The sequence below is a fragment of the Triplophysa rosa genome, linkage group LG9 (assembly GCF_024868665.1).
Source record: "Triplophysa rosa linkage group LG9, Trosa_1v2, whole genome shotgun sequence".
Lineage (NCBI taxonomy): Eukaryota > Metazoa > Chordata > Actinopteri > Cypriniformes > Nemacheilidae > Triplophysa > Triplophysa rosa.
Window position 1 is genome coordinate 14420901 of NC_079898.1, and position 20519 is coordinate 14441419.

The window sequence follows — 20519 nt, forward strand, 5'->3', positions numbered from 1 at the left end:
ATGCAATAGAAATAAAAAATAAGGATCGAATTGTAAATTGTTTCTTTCTCTACATTATTGCATTACGCTGATAAGAAAATCCTCACTATGAGTTTTTAAGGTTGTTTTCAGCGCGTCGGTCCAGATATGTACCGATATTTACCGACTGTCAGCAGGGAGCGCTATGGAGTCGTAACTCAATGACGTGTGCAGTCGTTTCGTCAAGAGTACCGTGAGGTGTACGGTGAAGGGTCAGTGCCAGACGGACCTCAGCGAGTTGACCGCAACTCTGAATTATTCGAGTATCGAGCTCGTAATTTGACGGAATATACGGATATGCTGTTTAATAGAGAATCTTGACGGTAAGTTGAGTGAAGTAGAAAGTGTTAGCTTAACGTTAGCTATGCTAATGCTTGTGACGAAAGTTTTTTCGCTGAATTTTACATTTTCCATGTAATGTCGTTAAGCAACTTAATATCGACAGTCGTGTCGTGTTATCCTTTTTACTACGCGAAATACATGCGTTCAGAAATGTAATATAAAAATGTTGGTCATTTGCGGGTTTATTTAGTAACTTAATTTTGTCTGAAGGTTCGTCGAGAGCGAGATATATGTGCGACGAGTTGAATGATAGCTATTGTGCTATTACCGTTAGCAAATCAAAACACACTTTTATGTGCTTTGTATAACAACCGTCTTTTGCACGACACTGTTCCGTCGCTAAATACGTTTCAAACTATGTTACTGTTGTGTAAAGAAAAATTGTCATGGTTTATAAACGTCAGATTAAAAGTTTTTATCTCTACAGTCACGGAACGCTAACAGCAACTTTATGTGAAAATGACAACTCTTCTGCCTAAATATTTATTTTACTTTTTTGGGGGGGGGGCTATGTGTCTCTTCATTGTACAATACCGTGATGTTTGAGTTATTTCTGCTTTTTGTTCTTCAGGCTGTTTTGATTGGTCTGGTCTCCACCTCTCGATGCAAAACCTGCTATTAATTTACGTGCTCACGTACGAAAAACACGCTACATTTAAAATACTGCCGTAAATTCTGCTTTGTGCTCTACATTGTAGTATTCTATTGTGTTTTGTCGTACATTCAAGCATTGTTGTCATGAATTTAGATCTTTTAACCAATGCCTTTCCCACTCTCTATACAAATGCTGCTTTTAATTTATGGGCTATGGGGGAGGGTGATCCATTCAGGTCCTTTACCTTCTGGAGGCTTAAAGGTCTGCTACACAAGAAGGTCAAAAACCAGATGCAAACACTGCCTGTGAAGCTATCCTCTTCAAGAGGCCCTGAGGAGTGAGGCTTAGGCTGGGAATAGTGGATTTATTTTAGAAAATTAAAGCTAATGCTTACAGTATAAAGTTGCCAGACAGCTGTGCATTCCACAGCTTGCTTAAAGTGATAGTTCACCCAAAAATGAAAATTCTGTCATCATTTACTCGCCTTGAGTTGTTCCAAATCTGTATAAATTTCTTTGTTCTGATGAACACGGAGAAAGATATTTGGAAGAATGCTTATAACCAGACATATTTTGCCCCCCATTGACTCCCATAGTAGGAAAAATTACTTTATTGTTTTTTGTTGTTGTTGTTCTGTTGAACACAAAAGAAGACATTTTGAAGAATGTAGGACAGCAAACAGTTCTGGGGCACTTTTGACTACCGTTGTATTTTTCCTACTCTTGTAGTCAATCAGGGGTGCAAAATCTGTCTGGTAATAAGCATTCTTCCAAATATATTTCTCTGTGTTCATCAGAACAAAGAAATTTATACATATTTGGAACAACTCGAAGGTGAGTAAATGATGACAGAATTTTTATTTTTGGGTGAAGTATCCCTTTAAGGCTCTGCGTTGACAAAAGTAACGCTGGTCAGTATCCGTGTGAACACTGTGCTGGTCAGAATAAGGGCGTATTAATAAATACAAAACATTGTGTGCTTGCATGTATGACCAGATATAACTGTGTGAATTATGTGGCATGTGACTGTGTATTTCCAGTAAGTGCGAGAGCAATTATTTGTGCTGCCCTGCTTTACATGTTAAGTAATGAGCTATTGATATGCAGATGAATGGGTCATGTGCTTTCAAATGACTTGAACTGATGCTTCTTTATATATCAAGACATGTTTACTGTTTTCTCATTTGTTGCTTTGATCGGAATGTGGCCTGGCCTATATAATTTCATAGGCATGTATTTTTCCAGCATATAATGTCAAAATAAATCTAGATTTCTGCGAAATCACACAACAATAAATGAATGTGTTTTTCCCGTTTTTGAGATATCTTCCAGGTCCATATTGAGTTGCCCTGGAGCCCTCTAGGAGCGTGTTTCAATCTCAGCCACAGTGAGAAAGATCAGATTGCATTGGGAGTCTGTGGCGAGGTGGCAGGCAGGGAGATTGGAGGGAGGGGGTATGGGGCCGGGAGGGTTAAGAGGCAGCATAGATCAGGTTTCACATCCATGCCTGCGTTCCTCAGGCCACTGCACCATCTAAAGTCAAACCCCCCACCCCTCCTCCCTGACTCACCCTGGAGACAGGGTGGCTAAGCAGGAGAGGAAAAACATACACAGCCACCTCAGACCCAGCCCTGCACGTATCAACCATCTCATCATAAAGGTGCACCCCATTTAGTCGTATCATTCCGATCTAAAAGGTGGAACACTAATCCTAGATGAGCACGGACATTTGATACACACTACTCTTGAGCTCTTATTGAACAGACCTTTCTTTAACACTTACTGTAGGCTATGTAGTCATCCGTGGCTCGCCGAGGACGGTAGGAAAGAGTGAGAGCGATTGATTTCTTTCGCTGTTGATGGTAGGTCAGATTGGAAAAAGTAGTAGGGTTGGTGGATTGCTGTGCCTTTGCCATGAGAAGAGTGGTCTCTGTTTATTCAGTATGCCCCAGCTGTCCTTTAATGGTATTGATCTGCTTTAAATACACTTGGCTATCGGAGTAAATTATTTAGAGTGGCACCGGATAGGGTGAATTCAAAGATGGGTCGGGATAGTGCAAAGACGACCAAAAGGATTTCTCTCTGGTCTTGTGACAGGTCAGAAAGCTTGTTTACCGTATTATTTTGGTTGTAGATAATAGAATTATGTATTTTTCAGAATTCCCATGTGATGAGCATCTTCTGAGGCGCAAGGCTGTTTTGCAACTGCTGAACGTCAAAATGACTTTTACATCAGGCCTTGTTTATACCAGCACTTTATTCTTTATAAAGCTGCTGTCTTTGACAAAGCTTTATAAAGCTACACTCATTGACAATCATGTCATTTAAAGCCATTCTGCTCATTGACAAAGCTGATAAAAATCAGACAATTCAAGAAAAGTCCTTGTCTAACAGTCCAAAATGGGATGTATTAAAGGGATAGTTCACCCTAAAAGGAAAATTCTGTCATCATTTACTCAGACCAAACAGATCTCACCCCCCCCCCCTTTACTGCCATAGTAGGGAAAATAAATACTATGGGAGTCAGTGGGGGTGAGATCTGTTTGGTTACTGACATTCTTCCAAATATATTCTTCTGTGTTCAACAGAACAAAGAAATGTATACAGGTTTGAAACAACCTGAGTTTGAGTAAATAATGACAGAATTTTCATTTTCATCTCTTTAAAGGTTAAATTGTTATTAATGAATTGCTTCTGGTCACAGTTGGTAAAGCATTGCACATCAAAAATAAAAATACTTTTTTACGCTGCAGACGGGACATATTATTACATCCTTGACTACATTAAGTGTTTTGTCTCTCTTGTTACAGATTCTTGTGATACTATGCCAGAATCTAAATGCCATTTGGGCATTCAAGCATCTCGATCCGAATGACACCTACAGCCATCCTCAATGCTTACCAAACACTGCGCCAACATGCTTCACAGAAATGGATCTTTTTGTACGGTATGTCAATAATTTTTTCTTATAGATGGACATCTAAAACAATGCGTTTTTAACCACCATTTAGTGATTACATAACTTTAGCCAAGAGCTAGAAATCCTTCCTCCATCAGAGATGGACAGACCTCAACAAATGGTTTCGATATGTTTGGATCTGGACATTTTATTTTAGAGAGCTAAATTAAGCTGAAGTTCATCATTGTGTGACTGGTGTCTATGGTAACCAGGACTCAAGACTGCGACCAAATGGTCGCATTTTGCGACTATTTGAACTGCCAGTGCTTTTGTTTTTCTTAATGGTCGCACCGATGCGACTGCCAAACTGATCAATATATAATTTTTGCATTTTATAAATTTAATACGCAGAAATGTTATATTGCGCAAGCGGCACATTCAGTCACTCATTTTCATCTCCCCTCCTTCAACCATTCACTTATCTATCAGTGCCCCCGCCCCCTAGCCTAATGTGTGGGTGTAAGAGGCGCATTTATGAAGCGGAAGGACCGACTGAGCAAACGAGTGAAGCGCTTAATCTTGCAACTGACATAAATATGTTTTGACGCCTGCAGAATACAAGAATTTCCCTGGCTAAGATACAAAACAGCAAAGATAATGAAATGTGTTGCGTGTATTGTATGTATGTGAAGATAATGCAGGAAACATGTGTTTAAACGTTAAGCACCATACTGTATATATGTATTTCTTCATTTGTGATCGTAGGACCGATAAAAAGCTTATGTTTGAATAGACAGTTGCAAATTCTTTAATAATGAAAACGTACTTACAGGCTGTGAGTGAGAAGCAGAAGACTATCCTTACAAAGTTGGATTTGCCCCACTTTTTAGAAACGGCCTTTGTGCACAACCAGGTGTTAATGTGCTGCACACACTCGGATTTTGGAGTTATGCTGTTTTGGAACAGTGTTGTAAATAAAACTTAACCACCGATTTCTAATTGTGTCCTCATTTGGAAGACCCAACCAAGTCGTTTTTCATTTGTAATGAAAGGCACAGCGTCTCCACGACATGGTGGCAGCCATAACAACACTACAGCGGGAATAGGCACGCCTTCTTTCGTTGCGTATACATTTTGGGCAGTGTTCTTCAACGCTTCGCACAAACTGACGTGTTTAAGCGAAGCATTTGAGGCAGGTTTGGATGAACCGCCGCTTTTAAATAAACTCTTTTAGTTTGAGACTTTAATTTTTGCAATTTTACGTGTCTAATATATGCATGAACAACTTTTAACACACCAAAGATACAGGAAAACTCGAAATCGCATCATATGACTCCTTTAAAGGAAAATTGTGTTCTCTTATACGAGTTGTTCTCAACAAATAAAGGAAGAAAGTAGCTTTAAGAAAGTGCCACCTCTCTCTAATGTTATAGAGCCCTGGTAACAGTCCCACCCGTTTTTACTTACACCTGTGTTGCAGATATACAGTATGCTCAGTAAAAGCAGTTCTGTGAAGATTTCCAAAAAGCTTTTGGAGCAAAGTGAACGGTGATTGTGTAGAGCTTAAAGTGTCATTTTAATTTAAAAGTTATTGTAAGTTAATGTAAAAGTGCCTCAGAGATCTCTGTACGGAATCTTGCTCTCATCGAACCCTTGAAACCCAGCTTCTTTTTAATCCTTTAGTGGAATGTCTGTGGCAGGTAATGGACAATTAACTTTCAATAAACCTCTGCTGCTTCAGTAATTTCAGAATATTTGTGGGCTTTTCTATCTCCATGTTTTTTTTTTAGATTCCAGGAAATAGAAGTAAGTTATCTGTCTCAGGTGAAAATAGAGTTCAAGCTAAGCTTTGACGTAAGCCAGGAAGCCTGAGGAACGAATCAGTGCTAAATAAATTTAAATCAGCGCACTCCCATCTTTCCAAGGTAATTAATTAAAAACTACAGTAATAATAAAGAGATCAGAAACATGAACCTATAATGATACGTATCAACTTTACAAAAGGAATGTATACCTCATCAATGTCACCACCACACAGCTCAAGTATTAATAAAAGGCTTAAAAAAACAAAACACGAAAATTTGTGTGTTTATTTTATCATTAGGTATAACCACACACAGAAGTACTGTATGTGGAAGTATAAATTAAGAACAATTTTTTTTCAAGAAAGTAAAAGTGAATCAAGCACCCAGCATTTAGAAATTGTTCTGTGGCAAATTGTTCCATTGTAAGCACAAAGATCATATCAGCTTCTTTGTTGAGATTTTTTTTCCAGACAGACTATTCCAACCTCAATATGCTGAGCTGAATTCTCAGCCAAAATCTATTTTGTTTTTGAGGCTTTGGTGTAGAGATGGTGTCTCAACCCATTACCCTTTCAGAGGAATCTGGCTGAAGGAGCTCATATTGCACCCAAGTGCTCCACAGATTAACTTTTGTTCTTTGTCTGCAATCTATTGCTGTGTCAAGAAAGACTCTGGAGTCTTGTGCTACCACAGTCTCTGCTTGACTGACTGTCTCCCAAGCAGCTGCTTCTCAATGGTTAAGGTTTTCTGAAGTTTGTCTGAGTTTAGTGAAGGAAGAGGAAGGAGCGAGGATGATGAAGACGAGAGTTGGTCGTGGGGCACAGCTCAATGAGTCTAAGTATTCTTATGCTAATCCTTTGCTGGGATGAGGCGCAAAGCAGCCAAGCAAACAATGGCAGCGGAGCCAGAAAGTCTGCCCTGTAGTCTAGCAGGCCTTGAAAGGCATGTTGGGCATAGCGCCGACACTGAGGGAAGGCGGCCTCGGTACTGGGAGCCCTGCTGTAAGGAGGGGCCCCAGGAGGGACCAGAGATCCGGGCCAAAGCAGGGAGAGAGCGGGTGTGGGGGGGGGAGAAAAACACCAAACCACTCTTGTCGTCGTGCAGGCTAAGAAGGGATGTGGTAGTAAAGGAAAGGTGAGCTTTATTTAGAAGACCGCTGTCTGCGGTGGAATGTACTTCTTATTCACGACTCAAGTTATTGAGCTAGTCTGTATCATATATTGGAAAGACATGGAATACTGGAATGTATGTTTGTTCCGCCCACACAAAATGTATTTTTCCAAACATACAGAGATGCCTTTTGCTGTGGCGAAGTGTCATTCATGAAGGTACGTTATGTTCTGCTGACACATGTGGAAAGACAGAAATATATTACTCCCTCTAAAAGCGTTGAGAGACATCCTCTATCGGGCATATGGTTGACTGCAAAGGTGTACCGCACTTAACACATCGCCATACAATACTCCTATTCATTCAGCCTTCTTGCATACATTTATGGCGCCACCAAAGCCTTTTAATGGGCAGAGCTCCAAGAGTGTCCACAATGCAACATTGCCGTATGTTGTTTTAAGATTGTGATACTTAAGATACAATATTATTGACAGATGTACGACATAGCAGTTGGAGAAATGTGAAAGGCCCTGTGCCGTAATACTAAATGTGATCAGCCTAATATTAAAAGTATTGCAAGCTTTTCTCAGGGGTGCCCTGTCTGAGGTTTTTCTTTTGTAGATCCAAAGTTTTGACTTGATCAAGTCAGGACATGACTTGACTCTCTTTACCGTTCACGGATAAGGAACATCTGAGTGAAATTTTCTTTTACCTGCAGGATTTCCTTCTGTTGGCCCTCATATGCCTGTATGCAATAACAAACACCTCTAAACATCCTCCTGTACTCTTTTTCCCATACTTTCATGCTTGGGTGTCATGACTTTCTCCCCATAATTATTTCCTGCTACAACAGAGAAATTATCCTGTTATACATCTTTAAGAGAACTTTGTGTGCTTGACTGATATGGGTTGTACACTATTACCTTGTTTACCAAAAGGGTTTCCAAACGTGAAGGATTTCTGATATCTGCTTTTTTCTCCTAGCGGGCACAGTCTCTGGTTCTAGTCTCTGTGTGTAGGTGCCTGCACAGCTATCTTGTCCCGCTGCCTTGCCGAGACCGGCTTTATTCTCCTTGTTATCCAGTCAGGGATGTGTGAAAGTGGAGCACAGGTCGGGGCTCTTTGTCCCCCTTGTGCAAATCAGAAGTGACAGACACCGGCCCGATCCGCCATTAATTTGTCCCCCCTCAGGACAGACTTCGCTCATGGCCACTAATTGCAACAAGACGCACAGGCCTACAAGGGAAACAGACACATCATGTTATTAACGCTGGAAGGGGCCAGAGCGGGGTAATTGCAGAACATCCTTCATCAAATTATTTGGGCATGTTTCAGCATTCAAGAGTAGCGCCGGCCTGACGGGTTGAGGGGTCAAACCCAGGAAAAACAAGGGGCCAATGATGTTTGGTGCTGCAAGAGGCAAAGCCTGTGCATTTTTTTTTAATAACGGTATTGTTGTTAAATGGTGCATAATCAATGTAAGAGACTGCTTAGATAAGTCTGGTGACTTCAGAATTATTAAAGGGCATTTAATAATTATTCAGTGACGTTTGGTATCTCTCATGTACATTATTTATGGTTAACTGCAGTTCTGTCATCTGTCTATGTTACGCTCTTAATGATTACAAAAAGTTTGTTTAAATATATATTATATAATGATTATTCCATAATGATGAGATGCATTGCGTTGTTGTACAAACAGAGGTAACCTAATATTTATAAATAATTGAATTATCTAGAAAGATGCATTGACACACACATGGTGTGTTTCTTTAATTACAGTTCCGTGGACCCCGTGAAAAGGAATCGTTGAGTTTCTAGTGCCATCCGATCATCTACTGCACTCTCCTCTTGTTCTGGTCTTCTCCGGAGCCTCCGCAACTGTATATTTGTTCTCTCCACCAGTCTGTTGGTGTTCGCTGGAACTTTAAAAACAGAGGTGGACATCATCACTAATCCCATCCTCACTCAAAAGGATACGAGAAGACTGTTGGACAATGGCAAGGCTTTTGTCTGTCACAGCAGTTTTGGCTGGAGTTCTTATTGTATCAAGGCTATGCGCTGGAGGTAAGGGTCGTTTTATCGTTTACACCCTTTCTTTCCGTAGTTTTCTTATATTCATACTGGTTACGTAAAACTATGATGATCAGGCTTATCTAATTTGAGCTATTCAAAGATAATGACATTTCCCTTTACAGTTTGTTTTACTGACTTATTTAGTCGATTATAGCCACTGCTTTCTTTTTTGAACATTGCAAGGTTAAAACTAAAAGCATGTTTTGTTTTGAACCTTACATTTTCTTACATTGCACGCATGTATTTTTTATCCTCTGTTGCCTTCCTTTGATGTGATTTGGAATACAGAAAAAGCACGAGTCAGATGCACCCTGCTGAGTGTTTCCATATGTTTAATAACGTGATGTTTACTGATGTCAAAGAAAACAGATACCTTTGTTTAATGAAAAAAATACCCCCCTGTAAACCTGGCAAAACAGGCAAAACTCGACAGACTCTGATTTAAAGGTCAGTTATGAATAGTCATTGAGCTGTGAAGGCAAATAGCAACAGATGATAACTTTGAACGTAGTTTTAGAGCACGAGGGAAAAGAAGTTGACTGGTCTCCAGCATTATATTTGAACACATTTGTAGTAGCATACCTTATTTCTAAACCCTTGTTTGTTGTTTGTTGACTACATGAAGCTTATAGGCACACTAGTATGTATTGTTACAAGCTATACAAATAAATATGAATTAAATCAAACTTATAGCATGAACACAACCTGAGACCGCTGTTGTTTGTTTACTCATGGCAGGGAGTTTAAAAGACATCTATGGTGTAGTGACTCAGTCTTGAACCATGAGCGTCTCTGAGGCCCCCCACTAAAGGAAGCTGTTGAAGTGATTGTTGCCGGTCTCTCTTCCTTTTTTAGCACATTAACCATTTCCTATATGGCACTGTCACAATTGCTAGCGGGTGCAAACTATTCCAAACACTGCTCACCGGAAACTCTTTTGTGCTGTTGATCTTTGGGATTTAAATCCCTAATAAGTGTGCACAGATTTAAGGGGGACATTCCCCGTGATGCCAATTTTCAAACTTTAGTTCGTGTGTAATGTTGCTGTTAGAGCATAAACAGTATCTGCAAAATGATAAAGCTCAAAGTTCAATGCCAAGCGAAATATTGTCTTTAACAGAATTCGAGGAGTATAGAGAACGGCTGGAATCGGACTACAGCACTTTACTTCCCGGGTACATGATGTCACTATTCCGAGTTTTTGAAAAAGGAATACGCCAAAAAAGGGGCGAGGCCTTCCTTGAGAGAAGAGGAAGAGCCGCTGGAGTAGTGTTTGGTTCTCAGAGATTGTAAAAATTTGACTGAGCTACGCGCTTAATTACTTTCACTTTCATCACAGTCCTACAGCTGGTAATAAGAATTCAGCTACACACATTCTAAGATAACCAACGGTCAAATAACAGCTTCCATGACTTTAACATCGGCTGTGAAAGCTGTTCTGTGTAACACACTTATATTGTGTGTGTGTGTGCGCATACCTCTAAAACACTTCTATGAAACGTCCTTTGAAGTCCTGCTTGCAAATGTCTCCTAGTCAATCTGCTTGTTTTATTATCCAACTTTGGTCCAATAGAAAAAGGCTAAACTAACGCTTCTGTTATTAGTGTTAATTAAAATAACCGGTCTGACCCAATCGGTTCGGTGTCATTTCCCTCGCCATAGTAGGAAAAAAATTGCAATCTCTAACAAAGATTGACGTTTGCACATGCACTAGCAGACCACCGTTACACTTCGATCGATCCGCATGTGTTTAACTGATGAAGTGAAGTTGATGCCATTGTTACTGTTTATTGCTAAAAGCCAAACCTTATGAATACACGTGCACTGAGAGAGAGACCGACCAATCACAACAGCCTGAGAAGCGGAAGCTCGCTGATATGGTGTGGGTGGGACATCTTCAGACACACGCTCTAACCGGGGAACCAATCACGACAGACAAAAGGTTCTTCACAGCAATTCCATAGAAGAACCATTTTTTGGTTCCACAAAGAACCATTTAGTCAAAGGTTCTTTAAGAACCACCTCTGTCTTTCTTTTATAGTCTGAAGAACATTTTTTACATTTTATGCATTTGGCTGACGCTTTGTCCCACAAAGAAACCGAAAGGTTCATCAGATGTTAAAGGTTCTTTGTGGAACCAAAAGGTTCTTCTATGGCATCGAATACCTTTTTTTTAAGAGCGTACCCTATTTGTCTTGGTCATCTAGATTTTGTTTCCACTTTCATATGAAGTTTGAATCGAAACGTGGTAATTGTTTATTTTGCATTTATTTTAATAAAATTTAAAAATACTGTTTTTAGTTTTTTATTTGGTTGTTTTTGTAAACAGTACATAAAGATTTAATTTGTGACCCTGTGGTTTTACAAAAGATATATTTGAAACTGTTTCTTGGGATGCTAATAAATGATTTGCGTAAGGGATGGACAAGAAGTCTTGTAACTTGCCCAGTACAGATTTTCGAACAGCTCAGTTTTCTTTAGAGCTCATATTATATCAAACACCAGTCTTAATGTCCTTGTGGATGTATTTTTGTACAGATGCAGCAGAAAAGTAGGAGGTGGTTGAAACCCGAGCTGTAGCATGAACATTTGACTTCTCAGTGTGCGGTTGTTTCTCCCAGTGTTAGAGTTGTGTAACTGCTAGTTGAATACCTCTATAGTACACCTTTTTTACTTTGCTCATCAGATGCAGCCATGAGATGTAATTTCAGGCAGGTGTCTGAACCTCTGAAACTTAATCCCAAAGAAAGAGAGGTGACATTGCCCACTGAAAGCCATCAGTTGTCTCCACAGTCCAAAGTGCCTCCTGTTTTTGAGCGGTTGTAGACCTCAGTCAGGATTGAATAGTTAAGTCTGTGATCACTCCTGCTCGGCTCTTATTGTTCCTTTAACTAACGTGGTCAGAATGAAAATACACAAAGAATCCAGCAAAATGGCACAAATGTGTTTTGGTAAACTAGCATGTCTGAAGATTTTTTAAGGAATATTAAGGAAATAATAAAAATTCTCACATTGTTATACATTTTAAAGGGATGTTGCTGCAAATGTGAATGTTTTCATTTGTTGGCTATTTGTTGGTAACACTTTACAATAAGGTTGTATTCGTTAGCAATAAGTTAATTCATTAGTTGACATGAACTAACAATGAATTATACTTCTACAGCATTGTCGTGTTAATTTCTTCATTTAATAACACATTTTCAAAATGAAATATAACTGTTAGCATTAGTTAATGGACCATGAACTAACATGATTATAGTTAAAAACTATATTGTGCATTGTTAGCTCATGTTAATGCATTTACTGATGTTAACACGTACAACCTTATTGTAATGTGTTACCGATTTATTACTGAGGAGGAAAACGTAGTGATTTTTCCCCAAACATTGACAAAACATTTTTTATAGATGAACTAATGAAAAGTGGGATGTAGTCTTGTCAACAGAACAATGACTTGTTGTGAAGGAAAAGTAGTGAAGGAAAACAAAATCTTTTTTACTACATTGTTGTTTTACTACAGTGTTTCCCACAGGATTTTGAGAGACTTGTGGCGCTGATGACGTCACAAACTAATTGGCATATTTATGACGTCATCACGTCGTGTTTGCGATTGGACTTGACATCTGTTTCTCTTTTACTCTCTGATCTGTCACATTATACTACATTTTAATACAACTGAATGCCATTCTCACATATTTTCTGTTCTGTTATCAGACATGAAACGATTATAAAAAACGCGACCCAATAATATTTAATACAGCCAGCAGTCACTTTAACTGCTGCTAATATCCTGAATTATAAACTCGACATCGTTTTACAAAATCACCATACATCTACATTAAAGAACGGATATATGTGGTGATTTTGGCTATGTCACTTATTTGTCTCATGGAGCGCATGGCCTTTACTGCTGATGCTCTTTCTTCTCAATGTGCTGCTGCATTATGAGCGTTAATGATTTCATTATGATTTTAATTTAAATGCAGACAATTCGACACAAATCCAGAAATATGTGAGAATACACTGTTAGCACGGAGCTAACTACGTGCCCATGCACACCGCACCAGGCTACAGCTAGTTGTACTTGAACTCATTGGTAGAGGCCGAGGACTCGCGCGCGCACGCGCGCGCACACACACCGAGCTCATCCAGAAAAAGAGAGTATGCGAACGTTGGAGAGAGGATGTGCACACGCCACTTAATCAAACAAGAAAGAGCTGTTTAGAAGCTCTGTTTAGCAGCTAAATTGATCGCAGATACAGTCATTATTACAGATGGATGAAAAATGAAAATATGTGACACTAAATACCTGCCCAAGTAAAGTCAATGTGTGTGAAACACTGCTAACCTTCCGTTAAGTCCTGATAAACTCGGTCAGCCGTTTTCTCAGTCAGTAACTCAGAGACTGTGACTGTCAATGTTTATGTGGGAATGCAAGTTCACGGAGTAACGCATATTGAGAACACCGCCACCTTTTAATTCATTCACTGTCATGTGAGAGAGAGAGAGACGCTTAGCGTCGAGGTGCTGCACGCAACATGAGAGAGAGAGGCGCTGAGCGTCAACACGCTGCGTGCAACTCTACAATGAATTAAGCTGTTTAAAATAAAAATTTCAAGGGGAATCGTGTAAAATCTATTCGTGGCGGTCTGCCACAATTAAATCAATGTATGAGAAACACTTTTATTGTTGCTGTTGTTGTTGTTGTTGTTGTCGTCGTCGTGTAAACAAACCTTCAGTAGCACTATGTTTTGTTGCTTTTTTTGGGGAGCATGAAAGTGTTGAGCTCTAAATGCTGGCAACTTCTGTGGATGTAACAATTTTGTACAGTTGCAATAGGATTCACATTGTTCAAAAACTTTTTATGTAATCCCACAGTCATGTTTAAATCACTGACCCTGAGTGGCGAGAATAAATGAGTGCAGTAGAACGGGAAAAGACAGGGATCCCCTGGGTTCCTGTTTGGGGCTTTGCCCACTTGATCCGGCTCCAGCTTTCTCTTTACGCTAAATTTCCATGCTGGCCCTGTGCAACGGAGTCTTGTCGTCATCAAGGGGACTGTCTCCCTTTTCCTGGGCTCAAAGCCACACAACCTCTTACGTTTGCTTTATGAGTGGCTTATTTACAAAAATGACCTCAGTTAAATCCCCTGTGCGTCGTTGAATGAAATTAAGTCTAGACAGTATAATTCTCTTTTAGAGTTGATTTTGTAGTTTAACAAAGTAACAAAAGACAATGCATTTGATTCGTTTAGTATGAAAGATATGGAGTCTGTCCGCACCCTGAATGAAAGCACTTGGGCGGCTGAATGTGGCAGTTAGTTTGGACTTTGAAATAGCTCGAAGAATTGGGGTGTATCACATAGATTTTTTTTAATGCAAATGCTGTTTTACAAAAACAGCATATCCACTCAGTAATTATCCCAATTTATATTTCACACAGTTATGTGATATTTTGTATGTGGTCTACCGAGGTACTGGTAACACTGAAACAGTTCTTAGTTCAGTTGAGTTTAGACACAAATAGAAGTTTAAGTCAGTGATTCGGACACATAGGCCCGGTTTCACAGACAAGGCGTATGGCTAGTCTCAGACTAAAAGGAATGTGTGACCTGTCTTAACTGAATATAACTTGCCCAGAAATATCTTAAAATGTATCAGTGCCATTGACTTTGTCTCAAGAGGCTCACCAGTAATATATTCTTCTAAGGCATTTTCATAAAAGCGACATACATACTGTATCTTAATTCAACTAGGGCATAGTCCTGGCTTAAGCTAAGCGTGTCTGTGAAACCGAGCCATATAATATAATTCAGTGACAACTAGCAATCCATGTGTTTGTGGGTGTCTTTGACAGATTTGTTATTTTCAGGCCAGTCCAGTTTGTATATAATATACTGTACATACATGTTGTAGTAATGCATCACATTTCCGGCGTATATTGTAGCCCATCCATTTATTTATGAACTGACTTGAAGAGCGACTAAAGCTCCTTTATCTTGTCTAGCTCTCTATTTAATCACAGAGTTCTAATAGAATTAGTCCAGGAGGAGAGTCCAGTTTAACTGTGAGATCGGCAGCGCCTAGAGAGGCTGAAAGAGATAGACTGGTAATGGAATCGGAGGATAGAATGTAGCTGATAAAAAGAGTGTCATGTCAACCTGCCTCCCCATCTCAGAACTGCTGCTTTGTGAGTGATTAGCCGTTTTATGGACAAGTCTGGACTGGAACGTCTGTGGTGGAGTCATGCTCAGCGGAAAGCACAACAAGCAGTGAGACATGGAGTGAAAACAGAGAGTTAGATCAGTGGTGAAACGTCGCAGATGTTTTTTATGCATTCGTGTGTGACTGTGTATTTCTATATATATAAGCACTTATACTAAAGGTCAGAAGCACAAGGAAACTTTTGTAAGGAGAAGGAAATATGTAACTCACCTTGCGCCCTTGGCATCTTAGTTTCTCTAGCCATAAATATGGTTTGTTAACACCTGCTGGTCGGTTTCTGTCTGCCATTGACTCTTATTGTCCCGTATAGCAGGTCAGAATCCAGATCACGTGCTGCTGGGCACAGGAGTCAAGCCTGGATCAGACTCCAGAAGGTCTGGAGATGATTCTACTGTGGCACCAGAAGATGCTGCTCGGTTCCTCAGCTGCCATTGCTCAGGTCACTGCCCTGACAACGCCAAGAATAACACTTGCGAGTAAGTGCTAAATACTGGTTGTGATAAGCTAGCGAGTGCTTTTTGAAGTTCTTACCTTGTGTTTGAAACATTACAGGACAAATGGGCAGTGCTTTGCTATCATTGAAGAAGATGAAAATGGAGATATGATACTAAGCTCAGGCTGCATGAAATATGAGGGCTCTCACTTTCAGTGCAAAGTATGACATTTTTCTAATTCATTGGTCTAATTTGGAGGTGAAAAAATGATCATTTATGCAATTTAAAAGAACATATATAAACATTGTAATGTTTTAAGTTTAGTTGAAACACATTTGATTAAATGTTAAACACACTTAAGTCATAAACGGATGTTTTACAGGATTCACAGTTTGCACAGACACGTCGAACTATTGAATGCTGCCAGTTCGACTTCTGCAATCGAGACCTAAAGCCAGAGTTACCTGCTCGAGAGTTAGGTGAGCTTTAAGGGCTTTTTTCCCAGCAGTTGGAAGGCATACAGTTGTAGTTGAGTTTTATTTAAGATTTAACTTTTGTGTTTCCTATTGTCTTTTCAGCAGCACCAGACCCTCACTGGCTGGCCTTTCTCATTTCAGTCACCGTATGCTGCTGCACCCTCATCTGCGTCAGTGTCATCTGTTATTACAGGTGAGATCATCACATTGCTGAAGCAGAAAAAACAGAAGCTCTTCCACGTAATGGTTGTTTTTCCAAATCAGTGAACTGTGACCGTACCACTGCTGTTTTTGAACACCACCTTTAAAAATGCATGCCACCCACATCGTGGCCTTTTGTTGTCAAAAGAGAAACATTTTTGTCACTGTTGCTAGAGGCAAGATTTCATGTACATATATTGGCATGGTTCAAACTAAACTGGATGTCTTTATATGAAGTAAATACTTTTAAAAAGAGAATTTCGCTGATAATAAATGGAGCCAGGTTGAATCTGACTGTGGTCAGGCATAGCTGTAAAGTTATGGCTGCTTATCAAGTTGTTGTTTTTTGCTTGATTGTTGTCAGGTACAAGTGGCAGACAGAGAGGCAGCGCTACCACAGAGACCTGGAGCAAGATCAGGCTTTTATCCCAGCAGGAGAATCACTGAAGGATCTCATCAACCAGTCTCAAACGTCAGGCAGTGGCTCTGGGCTCCCTCTGCTGGTGAGAAAAGATAAATGCAGTCTGTAGCATCTTACAGCATCATCGATCTTGTGTTTCACTGTTTACATTCACACCCCACAGGTACAGCGCACCATAGCGAAGCAGATCCAGACAGTGCGTCTCATTGGTAAAGGGCGATATGGAGAGGTGTGGCTGAGTCGATGGAGGGGAGAGAAAGTAGCTGTGAAAGTGTTTTTCACTAGAGAGGAGGCTAGCTGGTTTAGAGAGACCGAGATCTACCAGACCGTGCTCATGAGACACGAGAACATACTAGGTATGCTTCATGGTAAAATGACAGTGAAATAAGTGTTACATTTTGACAATACAGTACAATACACCTTTATTTATAAAGCACGGTTTAAAAACAACCGAAGTTGACCAAAGTGCTTTACAACATGCTATAAGACAGTAAAATACATGTAATAAATAGGCACAATAAAACATTAAACATAGGACAAAAAAAATAGCATAGATATACCCAAGCTGTAATATGTATGGTGCTCATAAAAATCGAAAACAAAGACAGGTTGTCAAGGGACATCGAAAGCCAGAGAAAATAAGTAGGTCTTCAAGTAAGATTTAAAAACAGGCAGAGTTGGGGCAGTTCTAATATGGGGGGAGGTTAGTCATTAGTTGACCATAGTGTATTCTAGGGATGTAACGATATTATCGATATCGTGTTATCGCAATAGCAAAATTGCCTCAATATTATCCTGGTCACATGACTGTATGAAACGATAGGTCTTCTGGGCCTAACATAGAGAATGTTAGAAAAATAATAGATGTTACCTTTGTCAAGGTCCATCTGGTGCAATTATTTTATGGGATGTTTAGGTCATTTGACCCATCTCATACTATAACTCATACCTCTAAGCATTAGTTATGATTAGAGGATAAAGAAAAGAGGATGCTTATGGCACGTTTCCAAGCCATCATCTGCCATTTTAAATACCGCAATAAATACTGTACCATGGACTTTACCGAGGTATTATCGTACAGTGAGATTTTGATATTGTTACATCCCTAGTGTATACTGTGGAGTACACTAGATCTCAAGAGTTTGTTACAATACATTGCTCTATATTAATTATGTTTTTCTCTCAATCTCTTCATCGAAGGCTTCATTGCTGCTGACATTAATGGTACTGGAGCATCTACACAGCTGTATCTGATCACAGACTATCATGAGAACGGCTCTCTGTACGATTATTTGAAGTTCACCACTCTGGATACACAGGCCCTGCTGAGACTGGCCTACTCTGCAGCCTGCGGCCTGTGTCACCTGCACACAGAGATCTACGGCACACAGGGAAAACCTGCCATCGCTCACAGAGACCTGAAGAGCAAGAACATCCTCATCAAGAAAAACGGCACTTGTTGTATTGCCGACCTAGGCCTTGCTGTCAAATTTAACAGGTACTTCATAATTTCACATTCAGTTTCTTGGCTCAGAAAAAGAAAGGTTCTGCTAGTATTGTGATGAACTGTGTCTGTGTGTTCATTTTGAAGAAATTCTATTTTGTATGCTTCAGTGACACTAATGAAGTGGACGTCCCGCTGAGTACACGAATGGGAACCCGACGCTATATGGCTCCAGAAGTCCTGGATGAGACTTTGAATAAGAACCACTTCCAGGCCTACATCACGGCCGACATCTACAGCTATGGGCTGGTTATATGGGAAATGGCCAGACGCTGTGTTACTGGAGGTATTCAAATCCCACTCACAAATACACTCTCAAGATTACTAGGAATTATGCATATTTTTTACAAAAATTCTTCTGTTATAAAAAGCTAATTTTTTCACATTTGAGATGTAATCGAAAATGTATTGCTCTATATTTGCATATACACTCACCTAAAGGATTATTAGGAACACCTGTTCAATTTCTCATTAATGCAATTATCTAATCAACCAATCACATGGCAGTTGCTTCAATGCATTTAGGGGTGTGGTCCTGGTCAAGACAATCTCCTGAACTCCAAACTGAATGTCAGAATGGGAAAGAAAGGTGATTTAAGCAATTTTGAGCGTGGCATGGTTGTTGGTGCCAGACGGGCCGGTCTGAGTATTTCACAATCTGCTCAGTTACTGGGATTTTCACGCACAACCATTTCTAGGGTTTACAAAGAATGGTGTGAAAAGGGAAAAACATCCAGTATGCGGCAGTCCTGTGGGCGAAAATGCCTTGTTGATGCTAGAGGTCAGAGGAGAATGGGCCGACTGATTCAAGCTGATAGAAGAGCAACTTTGACTGAAATAACCACTCGTTACAACCGAGGTATGCAGCAAAGCATTTGTGAAGCCACAACACGCACAACCTTGAGGCAGATGGGCTACAACAGCAGAAGACCCCACCGGGTACCACTCATCTCCACTACAAATAGGAAAAAGAGGCTACAATTTGCACGAGCTCACCAAAATTGGACAGTTGAAGACTGGAAAAATGTTGCCTGGTCTGATGAGTCTCGATTTCTGTTGAGACATTCAAATGGTAGAGTCAGAATTTGGCGTAAACAGAATGAGAACATGGATCCATCATGCCTTGTTACCACTGTGCAGGCTGGTGGTGGTGGTGTAATGGTGTGGGGGATGTTTTCTTGGCACACTTTAGGCCCCTTAGTGCCAATTGGGCATCGTTTAAATGCCACGGCCTACCTGAGCATTGTTTCTGACCATGTCCATCCCTTTATGACCACCATGTACCCATCCTCTAATGGCTACTTCCAGCAGGATAATGCACCATGTCACAAAGCTCGAATCATTTCAAATTGGTTTCTTGAACATGACAATGAGTTCACTGTACTAGAATGGCCCCCACAGTCACCAGATCTCAACCCGATAGAACATCTTTGGGATGTGGTGGAACGGGAGCTTCGTGCCCTGGATGTGCATCCCACAAATCTCCATCAACTGCAAGATGCTATCCTATCAATATGGGCCAACATTTCTAAAGAATGCTTTCAGCACCTTGTTGAATCAATGCCACGTAGAATTAAGGCAGTTCTGAAGGCGAAAGGGGGTCAAACACCGTATTAGTATGGTGTTCCTAATAATCCTTTAGGTGAGTGTATATTGTATTGTTTATGAATACATCTATTGGTTGTTTTCCAGGTATTGTTGAGGAGTATCAGCTACCATATTATGAAATGGTGCCATCAGACCCATCTTACGAGGAAATGCTGGAGGTAGTGTGTGTTAAAGGATTGCGGCCAACTGTGTCCAACAGATGGAACAGTGATGAGGTGAGTGATAATATCATATCTGACCAACAGATGTCAGTGTGAACCATTAGGTATAGGGATATAAATAAATAAGATGCTTGTGGTTGTCCTTAATAAACTGATCTGTTTGTCTCCACAGTGCTTGAGGGCCATGTTGAAGCTGATGTCAGAATGCTGGGCCCATAATCCTGCATCACGGCTGACCATTTTGAGAGTCAAGAAGACTTTAGCAAAAATGGTGGAATCTCAAGACATTAAAATCTGATCCATCTTTTGACCTCAGCCCATTGTGAGAAGACGAACTGAGTGGTTTTATTTCATCGTTGACCTCATCCTCTTTACAGTGGAGTATTAAGGAGGAGTCAAGGATGGGGACATCTAAGGCCTGTGTAAAATAAAACAAGTTGTTTCCTTTCCAGCTCGGGCTGTTGTGGATCAGATCTGGTGTCTTTGCTGCTTTCTGTGAAAGCTATATCATTACAGACTGAGGATTATTGCAACAACCATGAATTGTGGAAAAGTGGGATCTTCTGGTGGTTTTGGTAAGGACTCATGTATAACCCACTGCCTTAGAAAATAATACACACTTACCAGGTATTTTTAAGTGTCTTTA

General features: G+C 40.2%; 1 protein-coding gene across 3 annotated transcripts; it reads left to right on the forward strand.

Moving 5' to 3' along the window:
• The first annotated feature begins 134 nt into the window (after positions 1-134).
• On the forward strand, positions 135-20180 carry bmpr1aa (bone morphogenetic protein receptor, type IAa). 3 transcript variants are annotated; one of them, XM_057342986.1, is made up of 13 exons: positions 135-341; positions 3765-3901; positions 8551-8835; positions 15379-15544; positions 15621-15723; positions 15885-15981; positions 16081-16171; positions 16544-16682; positions 16764-16956; positions 17801-18098; positions 18215-18390; positions 19797-19927; positions 20046-20180. In XM_057342986.1, the coding sequence occupies exons 3-13, from the start codon at positions 8766-8768 to the stop codon at positions 20169-20171; spliced, it is 1590 nt and encodes a 529-aa protein (XP_057198969.1). In that variant the 5' UTR covers positions 135-341; positions 3765-3901; positions 8551-8765; the 3' UTR covers positions 20172-20180. The 3 variants fall into 3 exon arrangements, with proteins under 3 accessions (XP_057198969.1, XP_057198971.1, XP_057198970.1); XM_057342988.1 differs by having other exon boundaries at positions 16084-16171; XM_057342987.1 differs by having other exon boundaries at positions 15382-15544.
• The last annotated feature ends 339 nt before the right edge of the window (positions 20181-20519 follow it).